Source organism: Neolamprologus multifasciatus, chromosome 5, assembly GCF_963576455.1.
Source record: "Neolamprologus multifasciatus chromosome 5, fNeoMul1.2, whole genome shotgun sequence".
Classification (NCBI taxonomy): domain Eukaryota; kingdom Metazoa; phylum Chordata; class Actinopteri; order Cichliformes; family Cichlidae; genus Neolamprologus; species Neolamprologus multifasciatus.
Window position 1 is genome coordinate 14,024,567 of NC_140443.1, and position 17,868 is coordinate 14,042,434.

At 38.9% G+C, this 17,868-nt stretch overlaps 1 protein-coding gene across 1 annotated transcript; it reads left to right on the plus strand.

Annotated features, from left to right (window-relative positions):
- Nucleotides 1-4,038: 4,038 nt before the first annotated feature.
- Nucleotides 4,039-9,328, plus strand: LOC146518186 (nuclear factor 7, ovary-like). Its single transcript, XM_085158908.1, has 2 exons — nt 4,039-4,160; nt 4,264-9,328. The coding sequence occupies exon 2, from the start codon at nt 4,281-4,283 to the stop codon at nt 5,667-5,669; it is 1,389 nt and encodes a 462-aa protein (XP_085015034.1). The 5' UTR covers nt 4,039-4,160; nt 4,264-4,280; the 3' UTR covers nt 5,670-9,328.
- Nucleotides 9,329-17,868: the final 8,540 nt, after the last annotated feature.

Below are 17,868 nucleotides of genomic sequence, written 5' to 3' on the forward strand. Positions count from 1 at the left end.
ACCTTCTTATCTTTGTTGAAGTTTCAGAAAAATATAGTAGAGAGAATCAAAGCATCAGAAAGAATGTCGTTGTTTTTTCAGGACGTGAATTTATTTTAGTTTTTTTGGTCAACCTGTCTCATCACAAATCTCCCACTGTCCATATGCTGTGTGATTAATAACTAAGTATGTAATTCACTTACATTTCTATGGCACTAGATTACTACAGTCGTCCTTGGGGCACTTAATATTGTGAGTATAGACCTGACAATATTAAAGACAGAAGCCGAACCAGCCTCTATAAGCACCCGTCAGGCAGTACTGATGGGAATAAAAGCCTAAAAAAAAAATCCCGCTCAAAAACAACAGGAAGGGCAGCCATCTGCCTCACCTGGGTGCGGTTAAGGGAAAGCAAAGAAAAAAATGTCTGAATTCTCTGTTTTACTATTATCTTTCCATTTTATTTACAGATAAGCAGAGGAGGAGAAATATAATAATACGAGCCAAGAAATGAAGGTTTCTCAGCAGCCGGTTTCTTTGAACAGTATCACTGTAATAACAGTTTAAGGCACCATGTATTGATCACAGATTTCCACTCTGTTATTGTTGTATTTCTTTTAGCACAATGGGGCTGGTATCTTCCATGTGGCGTGAACTTAATGTAAAATTTTAAAAGAACTTGAATATATGTGGATCAATATGAAATATAAACATATGTGACTGCAAGTCATTCACTGTTTTATCTCACAGTAATTAGACAGTTTCACCTTTCATCTCTTTTTACATTCTGACTCATACAATCTCTTTTATCACTACACTCTCAGTGGGAGAAATGACTGATTTTCCCATTCAGTTTATTTTGTAGGACCAAAAACAATCAGTGGTGACTACAATTCTCAATTTGATACTTTCTATGTATTAAATTTAACACTGACACTAACCTGGATATTTTATAATCCAGAATCTCAGTAGTTAAAACGGTCTTTTTCATGGTAACACCATTTTTCCAGAAAAATGATGAACTGAAGGCCTGAAACAAGAATCAGTGTGAGATAAATAAGGATCTTATTAAACTGTAAATCATACAAAGCCAAGTTAATAGAATCGAAAGAATAAAAATAAAGTGTTGTGAATTCAATTTAAATACTTTCTTGATTCAACAGGTCTGGCAGTATTCAGCCTGGGTGTGGGTTGTGAAATTAAACTCAGCTTACATGTTGAAACCAAAAATAGCTTCTTCTTCTCACATAGGGCCAGGTGGGTTTGGGTAGGTTTTTTTTCCCTCTAAATAAATAACATCGTCATTTAAAAACTGCAATTTGTATTTACTTGGGTTATTATTGTCTAATATTAAAATTTGTTTCCTGATATGAAACATTTAAGAGTGACATATAGGCAAAAACTAAGAAATCAGGAAGCGGTTAAATATTTTTTCACAGCACTGTATGGAGCTGGGAATGACTGTTGATCTTGCCTTAATGATGCATGCTCCCCATGTATCACATTGTACTGACATTAATGCCTCACTCTTGGATCAGCAAGGACAGTTACATGGTGAGTGACTGTAATATGGAAAGTTGTTATTCATGCATATTGGCCATGTATAATAAAAATTATAATAAGCACAGTTGTTTTTGCTGTTAACTTACTTTAATCTACAATATATCAATAAAATGCATAATGTCACATATGCAGCTCAAAGGATGTTGCTAATTAAAACAGCAAGCAGGGCATTTGCTCTCACTTCTGTTACAGTTTTAGTTTTAGGTTTCATCATGTTTTATGTTATTAAAGCTTACATTATTATTACTTTTTATTTCAAGTTGTTTTAATAATCAAAATTATTGCCACGGTTAGTGAGGCAAAACGTGTGGAAATAGGAGTGAGAGGACCCAAGCGCAGACACACGGAGATGAGGTGGGATAAACAAAAAGCTAGCCTTTATTGTTGGATGCAAAAACACTTCAAAACAACTAATGAAAACCTAAACTGGGGACAGCTAGACATGGAACTGGAAACAGAACTACAGAAAACCTGAAACCTCAAAGCTAAACCAAACCTTGGAGAGCTACACATGGGATGATGAACAGAGGTATGCAGAGATAACGCAGACCATCTGCCAAGGAACAGAGGTCAACACGCACAGTATATACACACAGAGGGAAACGAGGAAATGGCACACAGCAGGGAGACACAGCTGACACTAATCAGACGAGAAGAGACCGGGAAGAAGCAAAACAGATTACACTGACATAGGACATGGACTTTCAAAGTAAAGCAGGAAACACACAAACATGGAGGCAAGGATGACAATAAAGACAGAACACAGAGACCTGAAACGTGGGACAGGAAGGCCCAGAGTAGACATAACACAGAACACAGGGGAGGCACATAATCAGTCTAGAAGTCATAATGTAGTAAAGAACGAGGGAGCTAGAAATACTGAAATCTGAAACCAAGACACTAGCAGTGAAAACTTATGATGAAATCAAAGGTCAATAATAGTACAAAACTCAAAACACTGGGTCGCAGACCCAGGACTGTGACAGTTATTATCCAAATTAACCCTAAATCGTAAAAGGCCATTTAATCTTTCAACAATATCAGCAGCTGGCTGCCATTATAGCTCACCTGATTGAGAAGCTGTCCCATGTACTGAGGATTAGAGTCATTATTGCAGAAATACAGCTATTTCTTATTAATTGATGACAGCAGTTCTCCTAAGTGAAGGTCTAGAGCAAACAATAGTCAGGCTAAATTTTAGCTGTGTTGCTGCTGTAATGTAAAAGTGACCACTGAAAGACTTTACAGGACGTATATTGTATGAAACCTGGGGGTTGGCACTTTGGTGATTGTATTTGTTTGAATTATTGTCATTTATAATACAATATTCAACACTCAGTTTGCCCCTGCAGAGAATCAAGATTCTGTTTTTGTTGTTGTTGTTTATGGAGTGCATGCTTTCCTATTAAGAACTAATGAGCCGTGTGTTTTGTAACTTGTTTATAGCCAGAGTGAATTTGAAAAAGGTCTCGGTGTGTGACAGATTAATTATACTTTTCTTATTTACGTTATGTTTTGTATTACAAGGTGTCAACAGGTCTTGTGGACTTAGTTTCAGTTTGTAAATCTGCCTGTAAAATTACAGATGCTCTAGAGGCGAAGCTTAAAAGAATGTAGAGTTGGCAGCTGGTCCTGAGTAACCAGTAACCAAGCCCTAACTGACGAACTGACAAATCATTGCCATTTATCTACTACAGGTAAGAAGAGCATTGTTCTCTTTGTTTGAATTACAAGTGAATAGAAAAGTCAGAACATGCACAAGTTACAAATACAGCATGCTATCTTAACTAACAACTGTCCGTCAGAATAATCGTAATGTTTCAATGCATGAATGTACATGAATCTTCAGATTCCATTACAGCAGCAGTGTTTATTTATAAGAATATAGTTTTATTATAAGTTTATTTATAAATTAAATATGAATAAATATAAGTAAAATCCATATTTGTAGTAAAGTCAAAGTATGTTTTAGCATTAAAATAGAGTTGAAGTATCTAAAGTAAAAGTACTCTTAAAGCAAAAAAATCTTAAAAGCATGCATAATCTTATACAATACAACAGATCAAACATATTAATTAATTAATTTGTATATAATGTGGATCATTTTAATTATTTATATACTGCAGGGCAGCTTTATTTATATTATAGCAGCACAATAAATTTGTAGATATATGTTTTCAAAGCTTTAAAATAAATGGGAAGTGCTATATTTGCATCAGGAAGTAGAATGAAGCATAGCAAAGAAATATTACACATACATTTATCTATTGTGATGTGTAACATATTTGATAGATGAGATTTTATGCGTTTTTGAGACCTCTGCATCATCAGTGGGATTTTTTTTCCACCATTGCAGTTGTACCAGAGCACAAAAGCTGGGTTTCCTCATCTGTGAAAGCATCAGCAAAAGGACAAAGCCAGAACAACAGGGTGAAATTAAACTCCACCCCATTGCTGACTTACTCGACCTGAGACAACCAATAAAAGTGAATTCACAGATTCGTGTGAGCAGTTGTGCAGAGAATACAGACACACACTGACAGATAATTACTTTCACTATCAGCATAAACTACGAAGTCTGCTCTGGAAACGAGCTGCAGAAAAGAGCTCCTGATACTGTGAGTACTAGAATGTTTGTGGAGGTCATTGAGGGGAAAAAAGGATTAGGTGGGTAAGGGAATTTTAAGATTTTTTTTATCTGTGTATCTGCTCTGCTTAAAGCATCTTTCAGAGAGAAAATGACCACACAGTCAGAGGACCATCTCTCCTGTCCCGTCTGCCATGACATCTTTGAAGATCCTGTTATCTTGTCATGCAGCCACAGCTTTTGTAAAGCCTGTCTGCAGAGATGGTGGCTTGACAAACCAATAAAGCAATGTCCGGTTTGTAAGATGATATCTTTACAGAATAATCCACCCCGTAACCTGGCTTTGAAGAACCTATGTGAGGTGTATTTACAGAACACAGATCAGAGAGCTTCAAGAGGTTCCCAGACACTTTGCACTGTGCATTCTGAGAATCTCAGGCTCTTCTGTCTGGACCATCAGGAGCCAGCGTGTGTTGTCTGTCGAGATTCAGCAGTGCACGTCAACCACAGATTCAGCCCCATCAATGAAGCTGCGCACACTCACAAACAGGAGCTCCAGGAATGTCTGAAGCCTTTAAAGGAGAAACGGAAGCTCTGTGAGGAAGTTAAAGGGAAATGTGTTCAAACTGCAGAACACATTAGGGTTCAGACCCAGGAGACAGAAAAGCAGATTAAGCAGCAGTTTACGAAGCTTCGCCAGTTTCTACAAAACGAAGAGGATGCCAGGATTGCTGCTCTAAAAGATGAAGAGAAGCAAAAGAGTCAGAAGATGAAGGTAAAGATTGAAACTTTGAGCAGAAAGATTGCAGATCTTTCAGGCACAATCAGAGCCACAGAGAGGGAGGTGAGAGCTGAAGACATCTCTTTCCTACACAACTACAAAGCTGCAGTGAAAAGAGTCCAGCAGCTATCTGTGCTTGATGTTCCTCAAATGGTCTCAGGTGCTCTGATTGATGTTGCTGAACACCTGGGCAACTTGTCCTTCAACATCTGGAGCAGCATGAAGGACATTATTTCATATACTCCTGTGATTTTGGATCCAAACACTGCTCATCCAGATCTCATCTTGTCTGAAAATCTAATCAGTGTGAGACGTGCAAGGAAACAGAAGGTTCCCGAAAACCCTGAAAGGATTTATCTCTATCCTTCCGTCCTCGGCTCTGAGGGCTTCAACTCAGATATTCACAGCTGGGATGCTGAAGTTGGAGACAGTCCAGTCTGGGCACTAGGAGTCTTTTCGAGATCTGCCAACAGTGAAAACAAAAAATTTAACTTATTAAAACTTGTTTTCTGTGATGGTGAGTACACAGCAAACTCCAGTAACGCCCCCCCAACTGTTCTCTCAATAAGAAAGAGATTTCAGAGGATCAGAGTTCATCTGGACTGGGACAAAGGAAAACTGTCATTCTCTGATCCTGATACTGACACACACATACACACCTTCAGACACACTTTTACTGAGACACAGTTCCCATATTTTAACTCAGTGAATCCACACCCTCTAAAGATATCACAACGTCCTCTCCATGTAGTTATGTAACGTGTGTGATGGTCGTTGTTGACAATAATCTTTTATCTTTCACTTTGACACACTTCATGGATTAGCAATGATCCCAGCAGAAAGAATGTAGACCTGGCTGTTGATCCTGTGCGGCCAGTAACCCGTCAGGAACCTCTTGCAATTGTACCATAGATTCTATAAATAAGAATGTAACAACTATCATTGTTTGGTCGACTGAAGCAAAACTAATATTATAATACATGACAAAATCCATCAATTTTCTTCTGCTTATCCAATAAGCAAAAGGAGCATTATGCTATATTCAATAATAAGATTTCATTTCTTTTAATTAGGGAGAGGGTTATTTTCCTGACGCAGCAAGACGACTTGTTTGGCACCCATTAATGCAGGTTTAAGGGATGTCAGCATTAAAGCCCTTTCACAATAAAATGTATTATGCACTGCACTGACCACTAGGTTTGAGGGGACCCCCAAAAAAGTTTTTGTGATCACTCATGGTTTTTATGTGTGCTATAAATGCCCACTCCTGTCACTCTGCATTTCTATTAGTCATGTGCATGTATGTCCACCAATGTGTGGTCAAAGTGTTCCCCACCTGGCTCGCTTATGCCACACTGCAGTCTGCTACATACAGCAGGAAACCATTCTTGCTTAAAGAATGGGTGTAACAGCAGAGTGGTACATTAGTCATGTTCCATGTAAAAGGGTTTTTAGCTTCATTTATTTTACCCAAATGTTGATCTTCATATACAGATGGGGCTTTTATCATTATAGATGTGCTCATGATAATTATTTGCATGCAAAGAGTGATCAGAAAAAGATGACCCTTTATGCTTTTGCTATTTTATGTAAGGAAGTATTAAAGGAAGTAACCGTACTTCTTCGACCTGAAATTGCTAAATATCAATCTACATGTTATGGTTTGTTTATGTCTGTGTTAATCTGCAAAGTAAACAGTGATCTGGTTATGATGTATAATGCAAAAATAAATAATTACCTGATGTGCAGATGAAACAGATTTCAGCTGACTGTCTGAACATGACTCCTTTCATTTTTTATTCTCTTAGCACAGAAAGCAGCAGAGACCAAACTGTGGCAGCTGCATGGTGAAACTTTGTCTTTCTCTCCTTTGCTGCTCATTCTTGTCGGATTGCATTTAAGGTGACAACAGTCAGCAGAGAGCTTCGGTCGATCTGCGGCTCAGGAGATTTAACCTGTAGCTGTAATCGCTATCGACATCACAGCAGCTTCCCTCCTTCCTGCTGTGTGCCTAAGTGTGTAAATGGGACAGTTCTCACCAATTACAGCACTCGTTCCACCTTGGGGGCATAGCAAAATAAATTTGGAAAGCTCTGAGAAGATGCAGAGGAGGGCAAAGCAATGTTTCTCATTGTTTCTAATTACGATTTCTTTCGTGAGTACTAAAGAATGTGTACTCTCCATTCCATTATATTATGAAATACATGAAGGTAATCAATGGTCATTGTATCTCATCTAATTATTACATCCCTTTACATGTCTGAGAGATGTGACAGACTAAACATTACCCATTGATCAATCATGCTTACAAGACTTTAATGTAAATAGACAATGGCAACTTTAGGGGTGTATACGACACTGGCTGTGTTGTGTTACTCAATTTCACAGTTCTGACTAACAGACACTGGCAGCGTTATTCATCTTTTGCTTCACCAATTCTTGCAGTTGTACGTAGGTGAGTGGTAGGAAAAAAGGCGTTTGGCAGAGCGCTCTGTGCTCATACTGGTCAACCATGCCAGACTTGAGAGAGCAGTCAGGTATGACTCCACCCGTACTGTGACCTCCCAGATGCAGCATCCATGTTTTAATGTTTTATGACACACTGTGTCACCCATTGTTGGCCGCACCCTAAACCATCTTAACTGGGCTTTGATCAGGTTGATTCTGTGTAGTCAAAAACCAGCACGAGATTGACACTGCACAATCAACTGCAGAAAACAGTTACCAGAAAATTCAGTATTTGTGAATGATGATTGGTAAAAGTGAGCAGTTATATCTTTCAGCTGCTCCTGTTAATGGTCACCTCAGTGAATCACCTGCCCTACAGCAACACTCAGCATGACCTCCTCCACTACATCCTTGAACCTCCACTGTGGTCTTCTTCTTTTCTTCCTTCCTGGCAGCTCCATATTCAAGATCCTTTATCCAATATATGCAGTATTCCTCCTTTTCACACGTCCAAACCAACTCAGCCTGAGTTGTCTCACTGATGTACCCGATTCCAGTGTTTATACAGTATTATATTATCAACTTTTGTATTAATGGGATATAAATTTCAGCCAACAGTGTTCTCTTGCATCAGTTTCCCCCTAATGCTTACAAAAAAGTGACTGACACTTTCTGCACTCTAACTCTAAAAAACGAACCCCAAAGGCTTCTAGAGATTATTACAACCTACAATAACATTTGTTGCTGTAAATCCCTCTACATCTGTCATCCGCCTGTTCATCATTTTTCTTAACTGTTTCTCTAACTATGGTTATGGGAAGTTGGAGCCCATCTCAGCTGAAACTGAACCTGAGGCTATGTACTCTCTGGACTCTGAAGCTTCGTGCTCTGAGGCAAAAGTGCTAACCACCTAACTTCTTCCGTCTATACAGAAATTATAATGTAGTTATAAAGACATTGAGTCAGGAGGAGATATGCGAGGAAGGAAAGGCTGACCTTAGACTTTACTTCATCGCTCAAGCTGTGCCCACTATTCTTTGGAAAAGTTGCAGCATATGGTAAGTTGCATTATTCTTTAAGTAATATTCTGATTATAAACCCGGAGCCATGCCTCCAGCAGTTAGTAGTAGGTGTTGATGAATAATGCAAATTTCTTTGAAATCGGATTCCTTCTTCTTCTTCTTCCTTTCTATGATTTTCTGCCATTTCTGAGCTCTGGAAAAAATACTAATATCAAGAACATTTTTTTAGTTTATTAGCAGAAATTCCCAGAAATCAGAAATTATTACTCAGTGGATTTATAATGGGTTTACAATACATGGGTTTACCGGCCAGTAACAACAGCACTATGGTAACTAAAGACCCCATGGTGTTTTTAGAATATATACACAGTTAATTTATGTGCAGTATTAGAATAAAAAATGAGGGTGTTTTGATTATTCTACTACTGAGATAAAATGGTATAAAATGTCAAAGTAAGGATGTCCACCCTCTGTATTTATGTATCAAACCATTCTGTTTCTCTGTCTGTGAGTTGCATTTAAGCCTTTAATCTGTGGCCTGAGGGGCAGAGTGTGTGTTAGAGTGTGTGTGCGAACAGGTGAGGCAAATAGACCGTGACAGCAATAATGCTCCGTGTAATGGAAACAACCAGCACATCACAGTGGTGGTTCATTCTGCTCTCAGCTTCAGTTTGCTCCGTGAGTGTTACATTTAAAACTCACCTGTTCAGTCCTACATGGGTGGAGGTCTAATAGGTTCAAGTTGAAAGTGCATCAGTGGGCAGGAGAGCAAGACACGGCTGGATTTCCTCTATAGTTTTGAAGTCCAGCGGATTTAATATTTCTGCAAATCACCATTATTTAATGACTACAATATTGCTTTATAGGCAAATTACTGTTTAGTAGATTGAGCAAGAGACGGTCTTTAGAGAGACAGTAATTCTGATATGGGAGCCAAAATGTGCATGCGTAGGGACCAATCGTGGTCATTGACACTGTCAATGATTTTTTTATCTCGTGTAAATATAAAATATATAAAAATATTTACATATCTTGATGAGATGATGAGATAATGCAGCCGTGTGTCACATGAGTGTGTCCTCTTTTGTATTTATTATGTCTTGAGCATGTCATGTCCAGATTTTCTGTTTTGATCTCTTTTCTGGCGTCACCACTTGCACTTATACGTCTGCGATTTCAAACTTAAACTTGCACTGAGAGCAAACATCAACCTCTATGGGAAATAGATCCAGTCTTAATGTCGAGGGCAATCACTGTTAATGAGAGCTACAGTGCAAATAAGGAAAACTAGTAAATGTGGTCAGAACAAGACTCCCAGAAATAGAAGATGATGAAGATGAAGTCCACAAGAGCACAAGGAGACTACTAAATTTCTGTTACATGGTTTTTGGACATGGGTTACAATACATATGTAAAGATATGTAGATATAAGTGGTTATTTGTGTCAGTGTGTTTATCCCAGCGTTTTGTTTCACTATAAAGAGTTAATAAAAAAAAAACATATCTATCTGTCAGTTGGCATCTTTGCAATTCAGAAGTGCCCAGAATCCAAACAAGAATTAATTTAAGATCCAAATAATGAACATTTGTATGCAACACAAATATATGTATTGTTTTATGTCAGTCTAACAACAAAACATTAGCAAGCCCAAGGTGTTAACAAATGGTTCGTTGAAAAGCACTTCTACTAACAAAAGGTAACTGCTGCGCACAGCTGCTCAAAGCACTGAAGCAAAGCGCGCTACTGAGGAAAACTCTACAGGCAAACAAACACAGCTACTCACTAGCAGTTTAGAAACACACCTCAAGCTCACCACAGTACTGAAGCTGGCATTCACACTCTGAAACCGGGCAGCTCATCTTCTCAGCTTTTATAGCTGTGTAGTTAATTGCTGCGTGGGCTGGTTTCTCAGGAGAAATGGATGGCAGCTGAATCGGTGGGAGTGAAGCACCGGCACACGATAGGCCTGCTAAAGCCACAACAGGTGCAGCGTTAAACTGCCGACACTAATACAAACCATGGAATGCACAGAACATCTTTAATCTCTGCTGGAGACTCACATTGTGATCCCATGTTCTTTTAAACATGCTAGTTCCTCAATTAAACATGTCACTACTAGAATTATAACAAAAACATGATCTTAATGGAAAATAACAACAACAAAAAAACAAGAAACAACTGCAACACTCTTCTCAATTCATCTCCACCCCTCCACCCTGAAGCCATCTAAGCCTTTCCCACCAGCCCCTTCTCCTCTCTCCCTTTGCTCCCTGTCTCCTCTGCCACATGATGTCCATCCCTAAAAGCTCAGAGTTTAATTATTCAGTGTTATGGGAGGTGAAGGAGACAGTTTCATGCCCGCTCTACACGTCTGAATTAAGAATCCACCAAGGTCACAAACACAAAATAACCTGCTTGTGAGTTTCCAAGATGTTGGGTGGTTAACACAGCTCAGTCTACACTGCTTGTTAATAAATTCACTGATCCTGTGTGCTGTGCCACTTTGATGGCTGCATAAATCATCAGAAAGTCATGCAAAGTCGCTGGTTTGAGTAAGTATGTGGTACATGTGTATGTACGAGGATGTATATATTTGTACAAGCATTTAAGTGAAAACAAAATGCTGAATCTTTCCATCAAACCTCCTTTTTACTGCTGTAGAGCTGTAACAATGCGCTTAAAGGACAAACAGAAGATCAAAACCACTCCTTTCCCCATATGGCCGGCAGAGCATTTGTATGGATGTAAAGCTTAGAAGCGACTCGCTAGCTTACCTTTTTCTAAAAACTGCTCACAAGTGGAAACACGTGCTTCCCCTGGCACATTTAAATATCACCAACTGACATGCTGAGAGTTGAAAACCGATGCTTTGAAGCATCACTCGAGATTCCTCTAGTCAAACTTTCATTTATCCATGTGACAACATGCACGCGATGCTCATGTTTAACTCATGAGCTCTGATTCCCTTTCTGCTGACCCAGCATGTGTGTAACATGGGTTCAGTGCTGGGGTTTGACACACAGATGGATCAGGTAGATGGCTGTGTTGTGATTGGTAACTTTGTTGGGAGCCTTATGTGACTTCAAATCCACCCAACCATCAATCAGGCACAGATGGCAAAGAGCCTCGAGAACACTTTAACTTTGAAAAGTCATAGCTAAAAAATAAATTGCTGTGAATCAAATCATTTCAAATACATAGACATCGGCATATCAGCTGCATAATGTTGTGCTCGAAGCAAACAAAAACTTATCTTGAGAAACAGTTGGTGTCACTTTGTCCTACCCTTTCTAATTAAGTACTAACAAGAATCAGGCGCTGATAGACAGTCACGGATGAACATGCATACGAATGCTGTTCAGGGCTCACTTATAAAAAATTCAGCTTACATACCCATGTGCATAACATGGCATAGTACATTAGAACCAAAGCTCTGTGAAGTTCATCATTTATGAAAGAGGTATCAATATTGCAATATTGCAAATATCAAAGTTTGAGCGGTGGAAAATCTTTGGTGACTAAAAACAAACCCTGAGAAAACAATGACTTCTAAGACAGAGCAGGTCAGCCAAAATGTGATTAAGTGATATGAAACAGGCCTGTCAGAGAATATACAAAGACAGAAAAACAAAATTACAGATAAGAAATCATGCATTAGTATAATGATGAGCTAATGCCTCTCAGTAATCTTGTCTTTGATCCAAATGACAGGGACTGAGCGCAAAACCACAGCGCAACTTCAAACAAAGGACACCCCGGAGAATCCAGCGGCAGTGACTTTTCTGGCCTCAGAGCAATAAAAGTACATTTGGTACTCATTATCCATAATGTGCATTACATGTTTTTTTGTGCATGTTGTTTTTTGTGTGTGATTGTTTCAGACTTCCTTTTAAGCTTGTACACCAGGATCCAGAGGGAGACATTTCTGTCCAGAAGAAATGTCACTTTGACATTTACAGCATTTATCAATTTCCATAGAAACAAACAAGAGACACTGGGTGTATGAAAACATATACAGTTTTTGGTTTGGCATTTTTAAAATCTAGTGGATATTAAAAGCAACTTCCACCAGAAATTCAAACTAAAAATTCTGGACTTATGGGACAAAAACCAGAGAAAACCAGTTTCAAGCAAAAACCATAAAAAAACACACAGTACCATTAATGTCTCCAGGGCAGTTTGAAATCTGCCCCCGAGGTACATTTGAGAGGAAAAATGTACTGTCAAATGTAGCTGTTAAATCAGTCACCTGCTCTTTTCAAGTCTATTTATCTGCACTCATCATTATAATTAATGCATCAGATGTCATGGAATTGGAAAGCAGATACGTTTGCCTGTCAAAGAGCCTCTCACTGTGATTTAAACTTATACAACAGAACTGATACAACCCAAGTAACGCGTGCAGATAGAAGCGCTTATAAGGATCTCAGCACAATTCATCTGAATGAACAAATAACCAGACCCTGCACAGCCCATAATCTTCACGACAGCTAGCACGTCTGTAATTACACAACATCATCCATGAAAATGATTTGAGATAATTACTTCAGCTGTCAGCTCTGCTCGCCACTGTTTGAATATTGATCTTTTCCATTTTTTTAATAATCCTCTCTTTCTGTATGCCTCTTTCATTGTAAATGTGTTGCAATTCACCACCCAGTTAATTCAATTCACAACTGTTACAGATTATACTTGCTCATTAAAAAGCCTATTGTGTGCAGGATTTAAGGAGTTCGTATTGTCAATAGATAATGTCTGAAAAATATGTCTATATGTTTTTTCAGGATTACAATGGGCCCTTTATACCAACAGAAAAGCAGATCTTTTTCCACAATGTTTCTACAAAGTGTTCTCATTTAGTGTCTCTAATGTTGGTACCATAATACACTGACATTAATGAGATGCGATCATCACTCTAGATTCATAATTTTTAATGTGCATTGTTGCTGTTGCGAAGGGGTGTCGTTTTTATCTATATAATATTTTCCTGAACATAAACCAAGCTAACTTTAGTTCATAAACATAAATGGTAAATGGCCTGCATTTGTATAGCGCTTTACTCAGTCCCTAAGGACCCCAAAGCGCTTTACACTACATTCAGTCATTCACACACACATTTACACACTGGCAATGGCAAGCTACATTGTAGCCACAGCTGCCCTGGGGCGCACTGACAGAGGCGAGGCTGCCGGACACAGGCGCCACCGGGCCCTCTGACCACCACCAGTAGGCAAACATGGGGTTAGTATCTTGCCCAAGGATATTTGGCATGCAGCCAGGAGGCAGCCTGGGATCGAACCACCAACCTTCTGATTAGTGGCTGACCTGCTCTGCCACCTGAGCTACAGCCACATAACAACTAAGCAACAGTTAAAAATAATAATAATAATAACGGCTTGGGGAAAGAATTGAACCCAAACAGGATAGAAAGAGTCTCATAAGAGATATGCACTCACCACCTCACAACTTCCTGATGCAGAATTTTATATCTAAATCTGAACCATTTTATCTTGCTGGGGAAAATTTCCGTACCCAGTAAATCCAACGATGGTGATGACGGTAATGATGAGACACAGACACATTTGTCAAAATGTGTTCCACAATGAGAATGTGTTGTATATGCATAATCTGTGCTTTAAGGTTGATGGTCAAATTAGCCTTTGGCAGTTTTGTGTTTACCTTTTGATTCCCTTGTTTTCACTGTCAGACAAACCACAAACATACCTACTAATAGTTATTAAAATGGTTGTGGCTTAAGTTAAAATATAGTTCTTCACTAACACTAATCTTGCATTTTAAAAATATGCATACTTAATGCATTTAAATATGACAAGTTGTCCATATTTGACAGAATAGAAGTGTAGACCTGTTTCACTGGAACCAGAAGTGCAACACCATACAGATGATCCAAAGGACACCGTTAGCCCTTTAACACTTGGCTGGGCACAGTTTTTAGGGTTTTCCATTAGGTGGTAGTACCTGTTACCAGGTACTTTTTTGGTACCTATTTGGCTGTGGTTCCAAGCGTTCTGAGGCAATCTGAAAACGTGACATCAACAGACGGTATGCCACCAACTGGCTAGTCAGAGGCATCACTTGATGAGTCGTGAGAGCGTGTCCTTCATGAAAATCAAAACAGCCATTTTTGAAACCGGGCAACACTGTGGTCCCTGTGTCTGACAAAAAGCCGAGTCTGATTTTTAAACTATTGACCAAGGAAACACTGGCTCTAGACAGCATTTTTTGCCGCCCCATGCCGGAAAGGGAAGTTTGGATGGTTGCTATGGACAGTCTCAACTGCCTCAAAGAATGAGATATTGTAGCTGAGAAAAACAAACGAACAAAAAACCATTGCCCCTAAACACAAGACAGAAAACTATAAAATAATACAAGGATGTCATTTACTTCAGCCATCGGCGTACAAATGCTAATCTGGGTTATTTTCATTTTAATTAGCAGATTTTCTCTTTTAAAAGATCTGCACAAAGCAACCTTTTTAATGATAACTGAACAGCTCATCTTCAGTCTCTATGGAGTAGAGCTGCACAGAATGCATGAGTGCACTGTTCACAACAATGTCTGTCAAAACTAGAGAGCAACTAATACATGAAGTGTTGTAAATTCATAAATAATAGGAAAATTGAATTGTGCATCCGAAATAAAGCAAATCTGTCTGAATGTTAAGGGCACGCTACATTTTAATAATGTCTTTAGGTATATAAACATTTCTGAACACCATAATTGTTAAAAAGAATCCATTGTGGAAAGCATCATTAAACTTTTAACTAAATTCTTCTTTTTTTTACGCTGTAAAAGCAAAAATGGGCAATTAATGTAAATTTGACTTCCACCTCCTTTCCCAGAAACAATGCCTTTGTTATTTATGTAAAAGTTTGCATGTTTGTGTTTTCCAATGCAAAAAATAATCATTTCAAAATTTTCTTCTATTTTGTTTTTCTATTTTTTTCTGTTTACTGCCATTTTTTGTTTTCTGCATTGAAATACAAAAACAGAGGATGACTGTTGAAAGACTGCTGGCAGACCTGTTCCACCTCAGTGATACCTGGGGGATATTTAATGGGTGTTGTTTGGGTTGTTTTTGTTACTTTAAAGGACACACCAGGATTTTGCAATGGGAAACAGAATGAAATACTGTATATTTCTGTTGTTTGGTTCAAGCGAAATGTACTATTTCAAAATTTTAAATAGAGGTCTATGGTTGAAAGGATTGGAAATACATCCAGCCACCAAATTTGATTTGACATTGTAGGTTGATTGTTGTTTTTGTTATATAAATATTCACTTGTAATATGTTTGTGAATCATTAAACTTATCATATAGGATCTGGAAGGGTTACAAGACACCATCGATCATCACAAACCACACATTGTTATTGCCACAGGCTAAGGATGCAAAAGTTTCCACCATCACCAAGGGAGCAAATTTCGCTGGCTGACTGAACAGGCTGCACCCCCAGGCTGTGTGGTTCTGCTGAACAGGGGTTTTCCTCTCAAAACTGAGAGGTTTGCTGGGTGAAGACCTCGGGCAAAATAGTGCATTGTTTATATGCGGTTTATGCATCAGAAACTATTCAATAAACTGCATTTTTCATAGACAGAGGAGTTAAGATAAGAAACATTGGAAATATCAGAAAGTCGAGTTGAGCTTTTTCTCTTCCATCTGTGCTTGGATTCTCAGTCTGGGTCTTTGGCTGGCTTTTTTTATGGTGTGTCACACATGTCTATTGTAGAATGGAATTTTTTTTCATACAGCCAATCAAACTATAGTCTACTTATTGTCCATACTGCAAACATTGCTGTTGTATTTTCTATCTCTCTGTGCAGGTATGTCCTATGACCAGACTGGACAGTTTGCTGTTCTGTGAGTTGTACAGTTAAGAAGCATTTGAAGCTGATATTTTCTGTCTCTGTCTGTGGAGGCCAGGGCCAACTATACACCACAGCCTAAAGGCAGAGTTGGCTTTCTGAGGCCGAGGTGATTGCCGGCTTATTACTTACAGGGTGGTGGGTCTGGGAGGACAACTACTGTTTCCTGTCGGAGTTGTCAGCGTGTGAAGTGTAGCTGATTGTGACATAGCTCGCCCTGGCCTTGCACTGTGTGTTTTATCCCTTTTGCCAGTGGGGCACTGAAAAGTTTTATCCCTTCATTTTTTTTTAAACATTGTAGCAGATATTGTTTCCTATTGACCTCAGCAATTTAGCTAATAACATATATTTTTGGAATTTTATTGGTCGTCATATTTTGCTCACAGCTGAGACTCTTGGTCAGACTGAGAATCTGTGCATAACAAATGATTTCAGCTTTGTATCATAAGTACAGTAGAAAGTCTCACTGAGCAATACAGCGGCCGGCTATGCAACCAGCTTTCACCGTGGTCAACAACACAGTGTAATTACTGCTGCTGCCTTCTTTTTATCTAACATCTTAACATATGCACGTCTCACTTTGAGGTTGTTAAACAAATGACCAAACAAAGACGCGCTGTGCACTGCACATCAGTTTGCGAGCTAGATAACTAATTAGCTGTTCACATTAAAAGCATGTAACTCTTATCTATATATACTTATAATACCACTCTGGCTGCCCAAGACAAATATCTACAGTAAAGGTACTTTCACTCTTATCCCTTGCAGTGTAACACTGGCAGTCTTGTAGCCTGCTTGCTGCAGAATGCAGAAACCAACAGAAAGAAGCTGCTCTGATTATCAGTAAAGTGCTTTTTTCTTCCACACTCTATTATGTTTACTTTCACTGCAAGTTTTTAACCATGTGAACTTTGCCTGTCTGTCTACTGATTGCTTCTTGCTCTGAAAGTAAGTATTCTCATGCGTCTTTACAGCTCACCTCACTGTCACGCTGAGAGTTCAGTTAAATTCATACAGATCAATAAAAGTATGAAAGCATCCCACTCTCTGTTCATGAACCCACACCAACATCCTTTGACCTAAAAAAAATCATTCCTGACGTACGAGTTAAATGAAAAAACACTGCGGCGATGGATTCCTCTGATCTGATGGTAGAGTTCAACTGCAGTACCGCACTCCCAATAGTGAGCTCCCATATTTAATCAGGGGCCTTGATGCGCAAAACTGCTGCTGTGTGCAGTATCCCATCATGTGTTTGATTCATCAAACACAGACACACACGTGCAAAAATAAATGTGGTCTTCAGCGGATATATTTACTCAGCGAGAACTGAGAACTCAACAAGGCAGTTTGATTATACAATGAGATCAGAACAGTTTCTACTACAGAAGCTGAATCTGAGTACTGCTCACTGAACATACTGGCAATATGTAAGTAGGATTGTTTTTTGCAGTATGCTTTGGGTCATTGTCCATTTGCATGTGTGCAGCATTGTCTGATGAGTCTTTAGCTGATTCTGAGCAGAGAGCAGAGCCGTGTTCACTTTCATCCAGCTGCTTCGTTCAGCAGTCACATCATCAGTAAACACTAGCGACCTGGTT

What these genes read in the sequence shown, in the direction of transcription:
- LOC146518186 (XM_085158908.1), top strand. Translation starts at nt 4,281, where the DNA reads ATGACCACACAGTCAGAGGACCATCTCTCCTGTCCCGTCTGCCATGAC.